Genomic DNA, 15,377 nt, shown 5'->3' on the forward strand with positions numbered 1-15,377 from the left:
TAATTAAAAGTAAAATAATGAGGATTTTAATTAACTGGTTCCCTAGACATTAGCAAGTGTGGGATGCGGAGTTGTAATTAAAAAGTCCTGTTGTGCTGGCAACATTCTACCCCTCCTTGTTTTAATATCGACAAGGGTTCCATCCATCTAATTAAATCTGGAAATGAATAACATTGAAGTTCCATGTTTAAGTTAGGCGTCCTGCCTTTGACTTGCAAGTACATTTGGATATTTCTTAGCAACATTACTGACCAAAGCCAGCAAAGACTATAGCTATAATGTATCCTCATTAAATATCTATGTGTTAAAGAGTGGTTTTGCTCCAAATCCAACTTAAGCATCAACATTTGCCACCTGACAATCATGAACATCAGCATAAATACAACAATCATAACAGCATTTCCGTGCCTGTCAATAAAAAAACGACTGGACTGAAAATCCACAATGAAAACTAATCTATATCCTAATTAACGGAGACCTGCCAGATGCCAGTTGGGACTTTAAAGAGAAACTTTGCAATGTCAACATGAGGACTGCAGTTGAGAGCAGCTGTCCTCTTATGATACCACTATTAGAAACTACAGTACTGCCCCTCTGTCTTCATTAGGTTGTATTTCATTTAGTTTTTTGGTAGTTGTGTCTGACATCACCTCCTTCATGAGGCATACGTAGGTATCCCCAGGAAGCTCTAGGTGTACAGGCATTCATTAGCACTCCGTAATTAGGAACAGATGCAATTCACAGCTCAGCATCCATCCACCTTATGATGAGGCGCATTCACAAGGAATTACACTCCATCACATAAACTATACTGCAGTCGTTCATGCCCTGTTTCACCTCAGAACAACTTTGAGACTTTTTAGGAAGAGACCTGCTTCCCCCCCCCCAGAAAATGACTAACTATAGCCCAGTTTTTATTGGCCAGCAGCAAATTATGAAAATATTGTTGTATAAGTAAACTTAAATCAGCCTATATTCAGTTGTATGCAGTGCATCAATTAAACAGTGCTTACAAAATTTCCATTGAATGAAGTACAATTTTAGTATTTTGTCTAATTAAAAACATGTATTGTGATAAATATGTGAATATATATACATATTCATCACAATACATTTTTAATTAGAAAAAATACTATATATATATATATATATATATATATATATATATATATATATATATATATATATATATATATATATATATATATATATATATATATATATATATATATATATATATATATATATATATATATATATATATATATATATATATATATATATATATATATATATATATATATATATATATATATATATATATATATATATATATATATATATATATATATATATATATATATATATATATATATATATATATATATATATATATATATATATATATATATATATATATATATATATATATATATATTGATATATATAATCTGTCTACAATGCAATGTGAAGCATTTGAAGAATGATTTAGGATTAATCCTGCTGCTTTTGTCATTAGTCACATGACCAATAAATATAGGCAACAAATTGCTTTGGCAAAATTCACCAATGAGGTGCTACAGCAATTGCTATTTTAACCTTCATATTCGAAATCAAACCAAAGGCACGGGATACATTTATTAATAACATGAGCAAACCTAGATGATTCCGAGAGCCCCCAATTCCCATTCACAAAGGATAAAATAACCATCTGTTGAGTAATTAAGCCTCTTCATTGGATGTTGGATAATGCAGTTTAATTTAACTTAATGTGATTGTCGTCCGTAGGAAATTGCTTGTAAGCATTAAAAGCTATTGAAGCATATTTAAGAGCAAACAGAAGGTTGACCAGATGAGTCTGCAGTGTGGGAAGAGCATTCAATTTCGTTCATGTTTCCCATGTCTTTGCTAATCATTAGGGTGTGAAATTTGAGTCATATTCTGTTAACGTTTCTTAACTTCACTCGTTCTTTTTTTAGAAGTATTTCTGGCTCCACAGATTTAGATTAGAATCATTGTATACCTCAACAATTTTCACACAGATCTCCATTTTGAGAGGTTCAAAATGATGACTATAAAAAATGCAATTTGATATAACACTGTTGGAATTCTAATGCCATAAGTCATGTTTATGAACACTCATAGGAATGTAGTATAGAAGATATATAGGTATATAGATTTTAATGCAAATATTTTGGGTAATTTTAATTTGAATGCTGCATCTCAACATAAAAAAGCGGAATTCAAATCAAAATGACCCAAAAAAATATTTGCATTAAAATCTATTCCCCATGAATACAAAACAAAACTGCTAAAACATAACATGGTAAGTTTGCACTTTGCAGAGTAGTCAATGCATAAGTATGTATACTGTACTCAACAGTAAGGATCTGAAGTATACACTTTTACTTTGGTTGGCATGAAGATCTTACCCTTTTGGTGGAGGAAAAACGGCATGTTAAATGTTGAAATTGTCGGGGCTGTAAATCTTAGCTAAAAGCTAAAAAATGAAGGGAACAAAAGGACAGTTGTCCTGTTGGCAAACTCAGCTGGCCACCAAGAAGGCACTCTTTACTGGCTTAGCTGATAGAAATCTGCACTGACATTTTCCTTTCCTTTCTATCTGAAAGAGCTCTGGACTGACATTACAGTTAAGCATTTCAAAGGACCAGTGAAATTGCCCTTTTTTTATATTAACTGAGGCCAGCTCTCTCGGGATGGGGGACGAGGGAAATCATGGGAAATAAGGTAAGGTGTTTCTCAAACCAACATTTTTCAACTGTGCAAGGAAAATGAAGTATTGTAACAGTACAATGATGCAATTTAGACTATTCAGCTAAAAAAAAAAGTAGGGTGGCTTATGCTTAAAATTGCTTGCAGATATTACACTATAGTATTGAATTTTCTTACTGTACAATGTACATTCTAATTTTGCACATAACTGGATTAAACGCATTAAACAATGCTGCTCTCTGCTGGTAAATTAACAGGTAGAACTAAAAAAATGCTGGTATCCATGTTCATTTTGCAGGTATGTTATCTTTTACAGTATTTTGGAAACGATTTTACTTAAGTTTCATTAATTTAATCTATGTTACATTTGTATTTAACCTTAAAAAACAAGCAGGGTTTCAAATTAATCACATACATGCCCCCAAATTCTGCAAACAAAAAAAAAATATATATATATATTTATATATAGTGGAGGAGTAAGGAGCCATTTACCAAGAAAAAAATATGATTCATCCGTCTTTATTTGTGTGAGCGTCGCCCACAAAGACTTTAATTAAAATTTTTGGTAAACGTATTTGCACTTGTGCTAATCAATCAGCAGTACTGCATTTATTTGGCAAAACATAAAAGTATTACATCCAATTAAGCAAACAAAATTGCATGCAGAGGTTTTTCAAAAAATATTATTTAATCAAATAAAATCTTTATTTTTTTCCATTGCTGAAATGGCACTCAAAGTACTCAGCTCTTTCAAGGACAAGGCTGCCTTTTAATGAATTACATTTAGTACTTATTATAAAATAATAACCCTTTAGTATTTTCACATAAAGGGAATAAAATGAGAAATTGGGTTCGCAGGTGCGAATCTAACCGACCAAAGTCAGAAAAAAGAACCATCCGGTGATTAATTATAGTGTTATTTGTGGAATAAAAATCATTTGTGCCACAGAAAAGTGAAAAATGGCCCTCCCACCCACGGGGCGTTCGAATTTAGGAGCCCATTGCTACCCTGTTGGCATTTGTTCCGGCACTGGCGCGCATTTGTGCAATATTGTATGCACATAGACATGAATGGATGAAATGTAAGATTTCAAGTATAAGTGAAGTTTGCCATGATATCTTTCTTTCTTTTCCCAATGTACAGAGAACTGGGAATACACCCCATGATTTTGACAGCCCCTCTGTGTGTGCCCTTTGATTGATGAACCCTATTGCAAATGTTTTTTCATCCAAGTCAGTGGGAGTTAAAACGCCTCGTGCATTTTAATACTAAACAAAACATTAGCTAGAGTAGTCCCACTGCTAACTCCCTCTCAGATGATTTCATCAGTCATCTCTCTGATGCCCAGCATGACTCCAGGAGACAGACAAGGTGGGGGATAGGGGGATAGGGGGGTAGATTAAATGGAAAGGGAATTGGGAATTCTATATTCTTGCTGTGGTGGGAGTTTGGGGCTCTTATGGCAACTGTACTTTTATTCAAAAGAAACAATTGAGGAGATTTGTTTTTTTTAAATATGCTGTATGTCAGTACTGCCATTGTATTATATGAAATAAAATACAAAATAAGTAGAAATCTCCATATATGTTTGTTTGTACTGAACTGGTTTACTTATCAGAATTCTGGGTTGGATGTGTTGGTCTGTACTATGGCTGGGACCAAAAATAAATTGTTATTGTGAAGTTTTGTGATATTTTGCATCCCAATAGGCCATTGATATGCACCATTCGGAGTAGATATATTGATGTCACTGTGTATTAGAGGAAACAACAGGTAGCCATTAATGTTCCCTCAGATTTGTGGTTATTCTATTGAAATGTATTATTTTATTCATATATTATACATTGGTTGCTACCAATCCATAGACTGTTTTGCCTTTATATGTAAGGTGTTCACAATTCCCCTTTAGTTTCCTCAGAAAAGTTTTGGACGTTTTGGGGAAACTATTTTCTTGCTCCAACCACATGAGGATGGCAAACACCCTGAAGGTTTCAATCCTCCAAAAAAAAAACACCTAGTATTATCTCTATGATTGTAATCATTGTTCAGTCATTACGGATGAAACAGTTTTTAGTGTAACATTAACGTCTGAATTTCATTCTCCGCGGAAAGACCTTGGAACGATCAAGCGGGAGCTGACATTATCTCGCCACGGATCTGCGACTCGCCGCAGTAAAGCCGCGTAGGAAAAGTGCCTCGGGAGTGAAGCAAAGGGCTCGCTTTCTACTAATGACTTAATGTGCCCCCCTGACTGTGTTCATTTCAGAGCAACCCAAGCTCATCTTCTCCCCACTGGGCACCTAATGCAATTACACCCTTGTATCTGCAGGGGGCTCCCTCTGTCTCTTCCAGCAAAACATCAGTCGACTGCTATGACTTAGTGTGTGTTCGCGGGGTGTGAACGAAGAGGCAGAAACCGAGACTGGTAGGTCTCATGCCCACGATACGGTTAATCAATCATCGCGCCGACTTAATGACACCCTGCTGCTTCCCTAATGTCTTCTGGCAGAGGCAGCCTGCTGCTGGCGCAGAGCTCATGTGGGCTCGCATATGGTTGTCTCAAATTGACTGACAGGACCTTTTTTATGCGTGGTGCCCTGCACGCTGGATGCCATCAGCCACGTAGAAGCGCCGTTGGCTGACACAGAGAGGGTCGGCCAAGGCGAGGATGGAGATAAAAAAGGAAAAATGCAAAAAAAATCATTTTTTGGGGGGTGAAAAAGGTGAAAAACGGGGACGCAGCCAAGTAGGAGAGAACTGGGTGAACATTTTTAGCATTTACCCATTTTCCACTGTGTTGGCAGGTTTTACAAAAAAAAGGCCAAAACTGCAAAAACAGCAGCAAAAAAATAAATGGGAGAAACTATTCTTCGTTCTAACTAGTTCCACATTGATCGCGAAACATGAGGGACTACTGAGAATGTCTTTTTTTTGCTACATTAGTAGTTATGACAATTACAAAGGTGAAAATACCCCCCAAAAATGAGAATACTTTCATCTTCCACTGATTTCACAAGAAAAAAGCCTAAAACTATGAATGCCACAAAAATTGGGGGTACACTGTGAATGTTTTTTTGCAGTTTCTCCTTGAATAAAAAAAGAAAAAAACACAAATCCAATTCACCTAACACACACAAGTACATCACCAAAACTATGTGACTGCAAGCCATTTGGACTCATTTCCAAACCTGGAAATCCTGTGGCATAAACCTGGCACAGCTGACAGCATTTACTTTGCTCCAATATTTTATCTATGCAAAGAAATATAGTGTGCTACCTAAGAAAGTGTTGGAATCTATTTATATGCAAGATGCTATTGAAAGCCCATCTGTCCACTGGAGAACCCTCTAATTTATGTTAGTTGTTGTTGTCATTGCTGTCAGCCCACAGCTTCTTTCTCTACGGATGTGACAGTGGTGAAGCTAGAATTAAAAGAGCAATCCATCATCTGACTAGAGCTTTAGTTTGACAGTTCACATAGTGAAGAGGTGATTCAAGATAGACAAGTCACCCTGATGGTAAGAACTTACCCACTATATTAAAAAAAGCAGACCTGGACCAGTATATACTTGCAAGGAAGCAGAAAGTAAATAGGTATTGATCTGAATGCCACTTAATGCTTTTTGGGTCAGAATTTGCAAAAACTTCACAAGCATTTTGTAGGAATTGTTTTCGGGAGGGCGGACTAATGCTTAGTAAGCGCCTATAAAATCCACTGATGCCAAAATATAGTATGTTCACTATCAAGGGTGTCAAAGAGGAAAACAATGCTACTATATTGTTTGTTTTTGTAGGGTCGATCAAAGTTTTGGTCAAAAATACGTGCTGGTGTGTGTGTTTATCAGAGCTCATATAAATTTAAAAGAAATATTCACACATCTATGCATTTTTTTAAGTCTTGGAACAATACATCAATTAGGTGAAGTAATGATCCAGTTGGGACAAATGCAAAATGCCTGTCAAATACTAAAAAATTCCGAAAGGGTAATCATTAGTCCCAAAATCTAATTTAAAACATTTGTATTTCATTCATCCATGATTGAAATTAACTCAGTTGTAAATCCTGTATAGTGGGCTGTTTTAAATTTACTAGATAAAACAACTATGCAAAGAAAATCAGAGGTTAACAAATGAAGAATCTGCAATACAAAAGTACTAAATTAGATACTCACCGACAGTTATTACTATTGCTAAGAATGAGGGATTGAAGAACAATACTGTCATCTAGTGGCATTAAATATGAAATATGAAGGGTGAGATGATACTTTTAAGCAAGCGTTTATATTAAAATATGCCCCTTGACATTTGCATGCAACCCCTGTAATATACTCACCTTAAAGCAGAACCCTTGCACCAAAAAAATGGTTGAATATTTATTTTCCAAAATTTTCCAGCTTAATGATATATTCTCAAAACTTGCTGCATGGGTTTAAATTTAAAATATAGATATGGAACAAACCCCCATATTTACACAATTGATTATGGCCCTTGACAAAGGTACTATGTATACCACAGTGGCCAAATAGTGAGGATTTTCTACATTTAAATTGTGTCATTGTAAAATACAAAAGAGGAATTAAAGTCATTCAAATTTTAGATGAAAACACCAGATAAGGTGTTAAAAACTGAGATTTTTTTCCCAGTTTTTTTAGTTGACTATAAACACTATTTATGATACATTTATGTGAAGTCATGTCAAACTGAGATGGATTTGATTTAAAAAAAAAACAAGTAGGCCATTCTTTTGTATTTTCAAACAAAACATTCCGGAATATGTGCTTCTTTATTTACCAGAATAAAAGTCTTTCCTGCCTAAAACACTCTGTCAAATTCAGTCTGACTAGTTGTGGCGGGGTTTCTGTTCTGGTTGGCCGGCTGTTGAGGCATGTGGCCTCTCCGCCGGGGAGGCGCAAGATATTCAAACATGGACGTGTTGTGGGTAGACAACATGTTCTTCAGGTCCGACGGCATCGGGTCGGACCAAAAAAAGTCATGGTTTAGCGCATCGTCGCTATCTGTGCGTTGGGCCGGGTCAAGGACCAACAGCTTGTCAATCAGGTCCAACGCGTACTGGTCTTTAACATAAGCTTTAAGGCGATCTTTCACTTTCCTCTTTTGTCCTTTTGGGAGCTCCATTTTCTGGTACAGCTCGTACTTCTTGTCTACACCTGGCCAGACCTTCAAATAGATACACATAATGGGTTCAATATTGGGAGGAATAATAATATTGTACCGTAAGGAGTGCACAAAGAATAATTGTTACTTACTGCTTTCATGGTCAGTTTGGGTCAATAATAAAATTTTTGGATAGAGCAAAACTAAAAACTAATGTTAACAAACCTGACAAATTTTAATGGAAATAAAAAAGAACTATGTAAAATAAGTGTCACCCAATTTAAACAGCGAATTTACATCTTTACTATAATAAATAAAACAGTGACTAAAATCAACACATAACTTAAAAAATTGATGCCTAAATATTTTTTATAAAGGATCAAATGTTAACTTTCACCCACCCATTGCAGTCAAGATGACACCGATGATTGGCAAGTTGAGTTGAAGAGTTGCAGATGAAATGAGGTGACATCAAGTCGTGTGGCATAAAATAACACGCGAAGCCCTTTTGCTTCGGGTTGAAGTTTGAAAATGTACCCTTTGTAAAATGTTCACTTGTTGCTTTAAATGGCTTTGTTTTATCCCCATTGTTATCTCAAAAGTTAGTATGCCCCAATAAATGAGGGCACTTAAATGTCTTTATCCCACTTTTGACAATGTTGTCATAGGCAACCCAAAGAAATTTTGCATTAATTGATAACATTAGGCTAAAAATGCTTTTTCAGCTTTTTCAGGGATGAATGAAATACAAATGTGATTCTCTTTGTTTTAAGTGATAGAAAAAGATTTAGGCCCCAAGTAATGGCCTACACCCACACACACCATACTTGCATTGCAAGTTACCGTTCACAATTTAAAGCAAAGAACATCCAAATGACCACTTAATAATGATTTCATCTATTTTGAAGGGGTACCTCAGCAGTGATGGAGCCACAAAGCTGACTGATTAGCGTGAGCTGGTGCTGTTCGGTGTTCCCTTGCATGATTGGACTCCTTGTCCACATCTCAGCCATGATGCATCCTGCTCCCCACAGGTCAATTGGGGGACCGTAGTCTCGCTCGCCTGGGCCCCACAAAAAAAGTCGTGTTAAATTATGGACAATATTTAGCTTTGTATTGAACGCGTTAAGATTCTGATTTAATAGTGAGTCTTTATCACTTACATTGGGAATTTCTATATAAAATGAAAACAGAATAACACTGTACAGAGTGCTCCAGTCATGAAAGACATTTCTATGATAAGCAATCCATGTTTCTAACTATATTTGGTTCTTACCAAGCAGCAGCTCTGGAGGTCGGTACCACAGCGTGACCACTCGATTGGTGTATCGGTTCCCTTGGCTGTTTTTGGCTAGACTGAATGCTCGGGCCAAACCGAAGTCAGCCAATTTCAGGACGCCATCTCTGGTGATGAGTACATTGGCTGCCTTCATGTCTCTGTGAAGGATCTGGCAACAAGAGCATCATAATTATATATTGTATTGGTGAGGTTGGGTATCAAATTGGATGAATTTGCCAACCATGTTGACAAAATGTAACTTTTGGTAATGCATGTATGTGTTTACCTTGTTTCTGTGGATGTAGTATAAGCCATTGAGCAACATTTGCATGACCTTCTTGATCTCTGCCAGAGTGAACTTTACATTTGTGTTGCTCAAAAGGCCAGCAAGGTCATGCTCACAGAAGTCAAATACTAGATAGATGCTGCCTTTGTATCGGTTATACTGGGAAGCTGGAAGAAAAATAAAAAAAGCAAAATATGTATTATGAAAAAACATACAACATTAACTACTATGGCAAAATAACAAATATCACAGTCTAGGTTTTAAGTGGAATTAAATGTAAGATCATATAAGTAAGATAATGCTCATTTATAAACTTAGAAATGACTATTCAGACACCAACCTTTGGTTCGGCAGATCTCAATCAAATTGACCACATTCTCGTGTTTAAGGAGCTGCAGAATCTTTATCTCTCTTAAAGCAGTAATTGGGAACTGAAATAGAAACAATAGACCAATATGAGAAATTGAAAGTTGAAAATCCTCACACAACTTACAAACTCAAATACACACTGTAGATTTCATTACATGTGAGAAAAATTAAAAGGTACATTACCCCTTCCTTTTCATTTTCCATTAAAACCTTCTTAAGTGCAACCTTTTTCCCAGTCTGTCTGTGTTTTGCTTTGAACACCTCCCTGTGGAAAACAAATTGATCACGGATTCAAATACAACTGACCGCTTCCACACAGTGCCACAAATGCTTCGATTAGAGTCGCAAATATAGATTCATCGGGGACTCCTGGAAATCCAACATATACAGAAACATCTCAAGCAAAACCATAACGGATTTGTTGCGTTTTTGTACTGGTCTTACTGGTACAGAAACCATTAATATTTCTTAGCTGGGCACAACGAATATTTGCTAAGAGTTAGTAACCTGAAACTAAACTGAAGATTTTGCTTAACTGGTAGTTAGATCGTTACAGCAAATAGATCCGTTGGGAACTTTACAACAGAGCCATGACTTTCTCTCTTAGGAATATAAAGATATTACTCACCCAAATGTTCCTTGTCCTATTTTAGCAAGTTTTTCGTATTTGGAGAACTCATCACAGAATGGAAATTCAACTCCATCGTAGTATTTGGACATAATCGCGGCCTCTCTGTCAGGCCTGAGTAGAAGACGCGTGATGGTAAGATTTTACGCATTGCAGAAGTATAAATTACATTCAGAAATAAGACAAAACTACTTAGTGTTGCTTACTTTTCAGCCCCAGCTGAATTGTTTGTTTTTTCTCGCTGCATGCTTCGTGTTTTTGCTTCCACATTCGATGAGTTCCGTAATTTCTTCTTCGTCTTATTTGATTGGCGTCTTGATCAGTATACTAGCACCACCTACTGGCTTGGCATATGAATCAGTATATTTATAAGATTTGTTGTAAGTATTTCTCACAAAGATCATTAAAAAGACAGATGATGATCCTTTTATACATGCAATACATTTTTATGACAAGTCATCACTTAATTGAGCATGTTTTTCCCACATAATTACATTCATTCTAAGGAAACGTAAATATGCATTATACATGTTATGTTGGTGAATGTTGGCTTATATGTAGAACATTTTCTGCTTTTGTTTGTGTTTTGTTTTTAAGATACGAGCAATTGAATTAAAAAAACAATTTAAACGTGATTTACAACCGTAAATTGTACAGCGGGACACGCCCCCCAACCATATTTGGATGGAACTTCCCGTGACAGCTCAGCACCAACAATGGGTTGCATGTCGCGCGTGTGGAAGCCGTTTGCGTTAGCGATCAGGCTTCGGAAGCGAGACTGGATGTGTCGGTTGGCGGGATCTCACATCCGACGCTACAGCACCAAGACGGCCCCTCATATCCCGGGAATGGAGTACCAGGTAAGCCCCTGTTTCCATCCGTACGATCCTCCGTCGGCACCCCACTTGCTAGCTCGCTCGCTAGCTAATCTTCAGGCTTGAATAAGTTGTATCAAAAGTTTTTTTGTTGGCTGTCATCATAGCTGGGCTGGGTAGATTTCGCAAAGGCCTTCTTTTACGCTGTCAGACGAGCCTCGTGGTTAGATTGTTTATTTAGATCTTGACATACTGTGTGAAATTTCTAGTGTGGGAATATAAAAATGACTGCCACATGGAATCATAGTATATAACTTATCCAAACGTCAAAGTGCAATCAGATAGCTAAAGTAGCACGTACCATTTATTAGTAAAGGCTGGTTAAGGTTATTCTTGCAATTATGTTTAAACATTCTCTATCAAATGATGTTTTCCTAACACTGATTGTTTACTGTCAGTCCCTTTACACAATAATAATGGAATAAGTTGAGTACAGTGGCTCCCACGCAAAATGCTGTTTGGTTTTCACATACAAATAATAATAAGTACAGTACAGTAATGCACTGAACCCAACTTTATTGCAAGTTATTTGTTACAAACAAAATTTGATGATGAATTTGACTTTGCTGACATGACAATCACTTTTTCACTGTGTTGTTGCAGGATGCCATTTGTACTCTTAACACACTACAGACAAATGCCAATGCACTGGAGCAAGTACGTCGAGAGAGGAGCAACCCAGAACTGCAACTTCAGGCCATGAAAGGCTTCCTGGAACGAGCTGGCGTCACCGTGAGTAGAGTATTACGTTGAAATGGTCCAAAGGGCAACTTCTACGGCCCTAATGATTACAAAGAAACAATTGTTGTTACATATGATTGTTTCAGTACTCATTGATTGATTAACTTATGTGTGGTTTGAAAGGTAAAAGAACTGGACCATCTAAACATTATTCATGTGACCGGAACAAAGGGCAAGGTAAAGAAACCCAGTACAAATGCATGATGACCAATTTTGAGCATAAATATTAATTATGCTAATAGATCTGGAAAACATGCTTTTAATTAGTTTTATGTTTATTTTCAGGGTTCAACATGTGCATTCACTGAGAAGATTTTAAGAAGTTATGGCTTCCGTACAGGATTTTATAGGTAAACCATCAATTTATCTTTATGTAACTGTTGCTAATATCTTCAAACCACAACAGTGATTATAAATATTAATTCCCTCTTGTTGCAGCTCGCCCCATTTGGTCCAAGTAAGGGAGAGGATTCGAATCAATGGACAACCCATTGGAAAAGACCTCTTTACTAAATACTTCTGGCAGATTTATGGGCGGTTAGATGAAACAAAGGTGAGTAGTGTGAGTAGTAGTTACTCACATCACAACAAGCATGACTTGCATGTGATTGCAATTGAGTCACATCACTTGAATTAAGTAACTCAAATTCTTTCTTGATGAAATTTTAACACTTCCAGTTATATATTATCCTTTTAACCTTTAGGAAGCCCATGATGGGACGATGCCTGCATACTTTCGCTTTCTTACCATCTTGGCCTTCCATGTCTTTCTTCAGGAAAAGGTATACATACAGATTATGTTGCTTATGGATTGTATTTTGAAGCAGTTGGGTCAGTCTGTTATATGATATGAACATGTTTTATTATGATATTTTGGTCAGGTTGATTTGGCTGTGATTGAAGTTGGCATTGGTGGAGCATATGACTGCACCAACATTATAAGGTAATATTGTCTGTTTCCACTAAAATGTCACAAATAGACACTGTTGTTGTTTTTTTAATAGTTTCAATACATCATTATCTCCTTTTGACTTTTTCCTTGACTATACACCTCCACAGAAGACCATGGGTATGTGGAATTTCTTCCCTGGGAATAGATCACACACAGATTCTTGGCGATACCATAGAGAAGATTGCCTGGCAAAAGGGTGGAATCTTTAAGGTTAGTGTTGGCATAACTCACAAACACAGTATGTATTCTGTGGCATTAGAAAAGATACTTAGCTTATCTGCACAAGTCCTTATTTATTTGTATTTTTTTTATTTTAGCCAGGGGTCCCTGCTTTCACCGTTAAACAGCCAGAAGAGGCAATGGAAGTACTGAGGGAGAGGGCCAAAGAGATCAATGTAAGAGGCTATTCATTAAATTCATTAAAAAAAAATAATAACCTGACCTATTGTTTTAGTGTCGTCTGCAAGTGTGTCCGGATTTCGAAGCCTACCAGGCAAAGTGCGGAAGTATAAGCCTCGGCTTGGCAGGGCAGCACCAGCGATCCAATGCCTCGCTGGCCCTACAGCTGAGTCACAATTGGTTGCAAAGGAGATGTTTACCAGGTAAAGCATGGACATATTAGTATTCCAATTGTCACATCCAGTAGACAACACTAAGGTTTTTTTCTTTATTTTGGTTGTGTGTTGTCCCACAGATCAAAAGTGTTTGGCTACCAATGATGAGAGCTCAATTATGCCTGAAGCAGATCTCTTTACGCCCTCTCCCATCATGAAGAAAGGTATGGCTTTGAAAGAGTATCACTGTTGATCTAGTCATAGTATAGTTATTCATGATTGTGTAACTAAGAGGCTTGACAGGTAACATTTGCTCACTGCATAACAAAAGGCAGTTCTAAGGATGCAATCTTTTCCTCCTGCGAAAGGACTGGCAGACACAGAGTGGCCAGGAAGAACTCAAATGATTAAACACGGGGCAGTTACATACTTCTTGGATGGCGCTCACACAGTGCGAAGTATGCAGGCCTGTGTAAATTGGTTCAGGGAGGTTGCAGCCCAGCATGAAAGAAACACAAGGTGACTATGAGAATAAGGCCATTCTTATTCCGGATACGGAATGGGATAATTAATACAGAAATACTTCACTGGAAGTTTTTTGGGGGTAAAAAACTGAACCGTCATTATCTTGACACTATTTAAAGAGTGATCGTAATTTAAAAAAGTTGGACGCATGTGTTGCAGTGGACCTGTTGCAAGAATCTTGCTGTTTAATGCTACTGGAGAGAGGGATTGTGCAGCCATGCTTAAAATTCTAGTGGTGAGTGGTGGCTTTATCTTTGTAGGTTATAAATTGCAAATGTAAAATCTTGAAGTAAGGGGTAACATCCTTGTTTTTTTTCTTTCAGCCATGCCATTTTGATTTTGCTGTGTTTTGTCCTAACATTACTGAGACAGTCACTTCTTGTAATGCAGGTGAGTTAATATATTGTACGATGAATATAAAAACCGAATAGTCATATCAACCAGTGAGATATATTAATGTTTATTAATGTATGGTTGGAACATCTGCCCATCTTCTCAGACCAACAAAACTTCAACGTATCCGTGGAGCACATGCTGACTCGCTGCTTGGACAACGAAAGAAGCTGGCGTCTACACAACAACCCGGGAAACACCAATAGCACCCCTTTACTAATTGACAACTTGTCTTTGGTCCCTGAGGAGAAACTGGGCTCTCTGGTGTTCCCCTGCATTCTCAGCGCTCTCCAATGGATCACACAGGGTAGGGATCCAGTACTAACGGATCCTTCCAAGAAAGTGATGGCATTGAAACCTAGTGTCGTCGCTAAAGCTGCTCCATTATGCAATGTGGCCCAAATCAATATTCTGATCACTGGTAGTCTGCACTTGGTGGGCGGGGCACTGAAACACCTCGCCCCTGAATCTTCCAAGTAAACGGGCCATGCACTTCGACATGTTTAGTTTTGGATTCCAGCAGCGTATAAAAATGTCTCTGTTTGTGGTTAACACCACAGTGAGACTAAGAGTTGAGTTGGAGCAAGGAAGTTTTTGCACTTCCCTTGAGGATTTCTTTACCTAAGAACCTTATGCACAATACTAGTGCCATTGCGAATGTCTTAAATCCCACTTGAAGTCAATTGTTTACACAATGAGTACACTCATCAAAGTACGAGAATGACATGTTAATTAACAATTTCCAAATGCTATATATTTTTGTCAAAAAAAGGCATGTCTATATTAGAAAACCTTCATTTGAAATACATGACCACATTTATTTAAAAAAAGGAAAAAAGCTGCTGTTATTTGTCTATCTGGCTGTTTCATATTCATGTAAATAAAATTCAAAAATGTAACTGCAATTCTGTGCACAGTGTTTTTTG

The 15,377-nt window shown here is 37.0% G+C and overlaps 2 protein-coding genes across 2 annotated transcripts; one reads left to right on the forward strand and one right to left on the reverse strand.

Moving 5' to 3' along the window:
- Window positions 1-7,146: 7,146 nt before the first annotated feature.
- On the reverse strand, window positions 7,147-10,745 carry cdk9 (cyclin-dependent kinase 9 (CDC2-related kinase)). The gene is made up of 8 exons (XM_077737237.1): window positions 10,618-10,745; window positions 10,412-10,525; window positions 9,967-10,048; window positions 9,755-9,845; window positions 9,415-9,581; window positions 9,126-9,297; window positions 8,764-8,912; window positions 7,147-7,912 (listed from the first exon to the last, which is right to left on the reverse strand). Exons 1-8 carry the CDS (start codon window positions 10,656-10,658, stop codon window positions 7,547-7,549), a joined length of 1,182 nt encoding a protein of 393 aa, XP_077593363.1. The 5' UTR covers window positions 10,659-10,745; the 3' UTR covers window positions 7,147-7,546.
- Window positions 10,746-11,081: 336 nt separating this feature from the next.
- Window positions 11,082-15,356, forward strand: fpgs (folylpolyglutamate synthase). Its single transcript, XM_077737168.1, has 15 exons — window positions 11,082-11,271; window positions 11,890-12,018; window positions 12,151-12,204; window positions 12,313-12,377; window positions 12,466-12,580; window positions 12,732-12,809; window positions 12,909-12,970; window positions 13,087-13,189; window positions 13,297-13,374; window positions 13,434-13,581; window positions 13,674-13,757; window positions 13,902-14,052; window positions 14,218-14,293; window positions 14,382-14,448; window positions 14,558-15,356. The coding sequence occupies exons 1-15, from the start codon at window positions 11,128-11,130 to the stop codon at window positions 14,929-14,931; spliced, it is 1,728 nt and encodes a 575-aa protein (XP_077593294.1). The 5' UTR covers window positions 11,082-11,127; the 3' UTR covers window positions 14,932-15,356.
- The last annotated feature ends 21 nt before the right edge of the window (window positions 15,357-15,377 follow it).

This window comes from Stigmatopora nigra, chromosome 17 (genome assembly GCF_051989575.1).
Source record: "Stigmatopora nigra isolate UIUO_SnigA chromosome 17, RoL_Snig_1.1, whole genome shotgun sequence".
In the NCBI taxonomy this organism is placed as follows: Eukaryota; Metazoa; Chordata; class Actinopteri; order Syngnathiformes; family Syngnathidae; genus Stigmatopora; species Stigmatopora nigra.

Coding starts and splice junctions, on each gene's coding strand:
- cdk9 (XM_077737237.1), bottom strand. CDS start 10,658: ATGCAGCGAGAAAAAACAAACAATTCAGCTGGGGCTGAAAA. Junction 10,526..10,617: donor AATTCAGCTGGGGCTGAAAA/GTAAGCAACACT, acceptor TCTTCTACTCAG/GCCTGACAGAGAGGCCGCGA. Junction 9,582..9,754: donor TGAGATCTGCCGAACCAAAG/GTTGGTGTCTGA, acceptor TTTTTCTTCCAG/CTTCCCAGTATAACCGATAC.
- fpgs (XM_077737168.1), top strand. CDS start 11,128: ATGGGTTGCATGTCGCGCGTGTGGAAGCCGTTTGCGTTAGCGATCAGG. Junction 12,810..12,908: donor ATGTCTTTCTTCAGGAAAAG/GTATACATACAG, acceptor TATTTTGGTCAG/GTTGATTTGGCTGTGATTGA. Junction 13,375..13,433: donor AGAGGGCCAAAGAGATCAAT/GTAAGAGGCTAT, acceptor CTATTGTTTTAG/TGTCGTCTGCAAGTGTGTCC.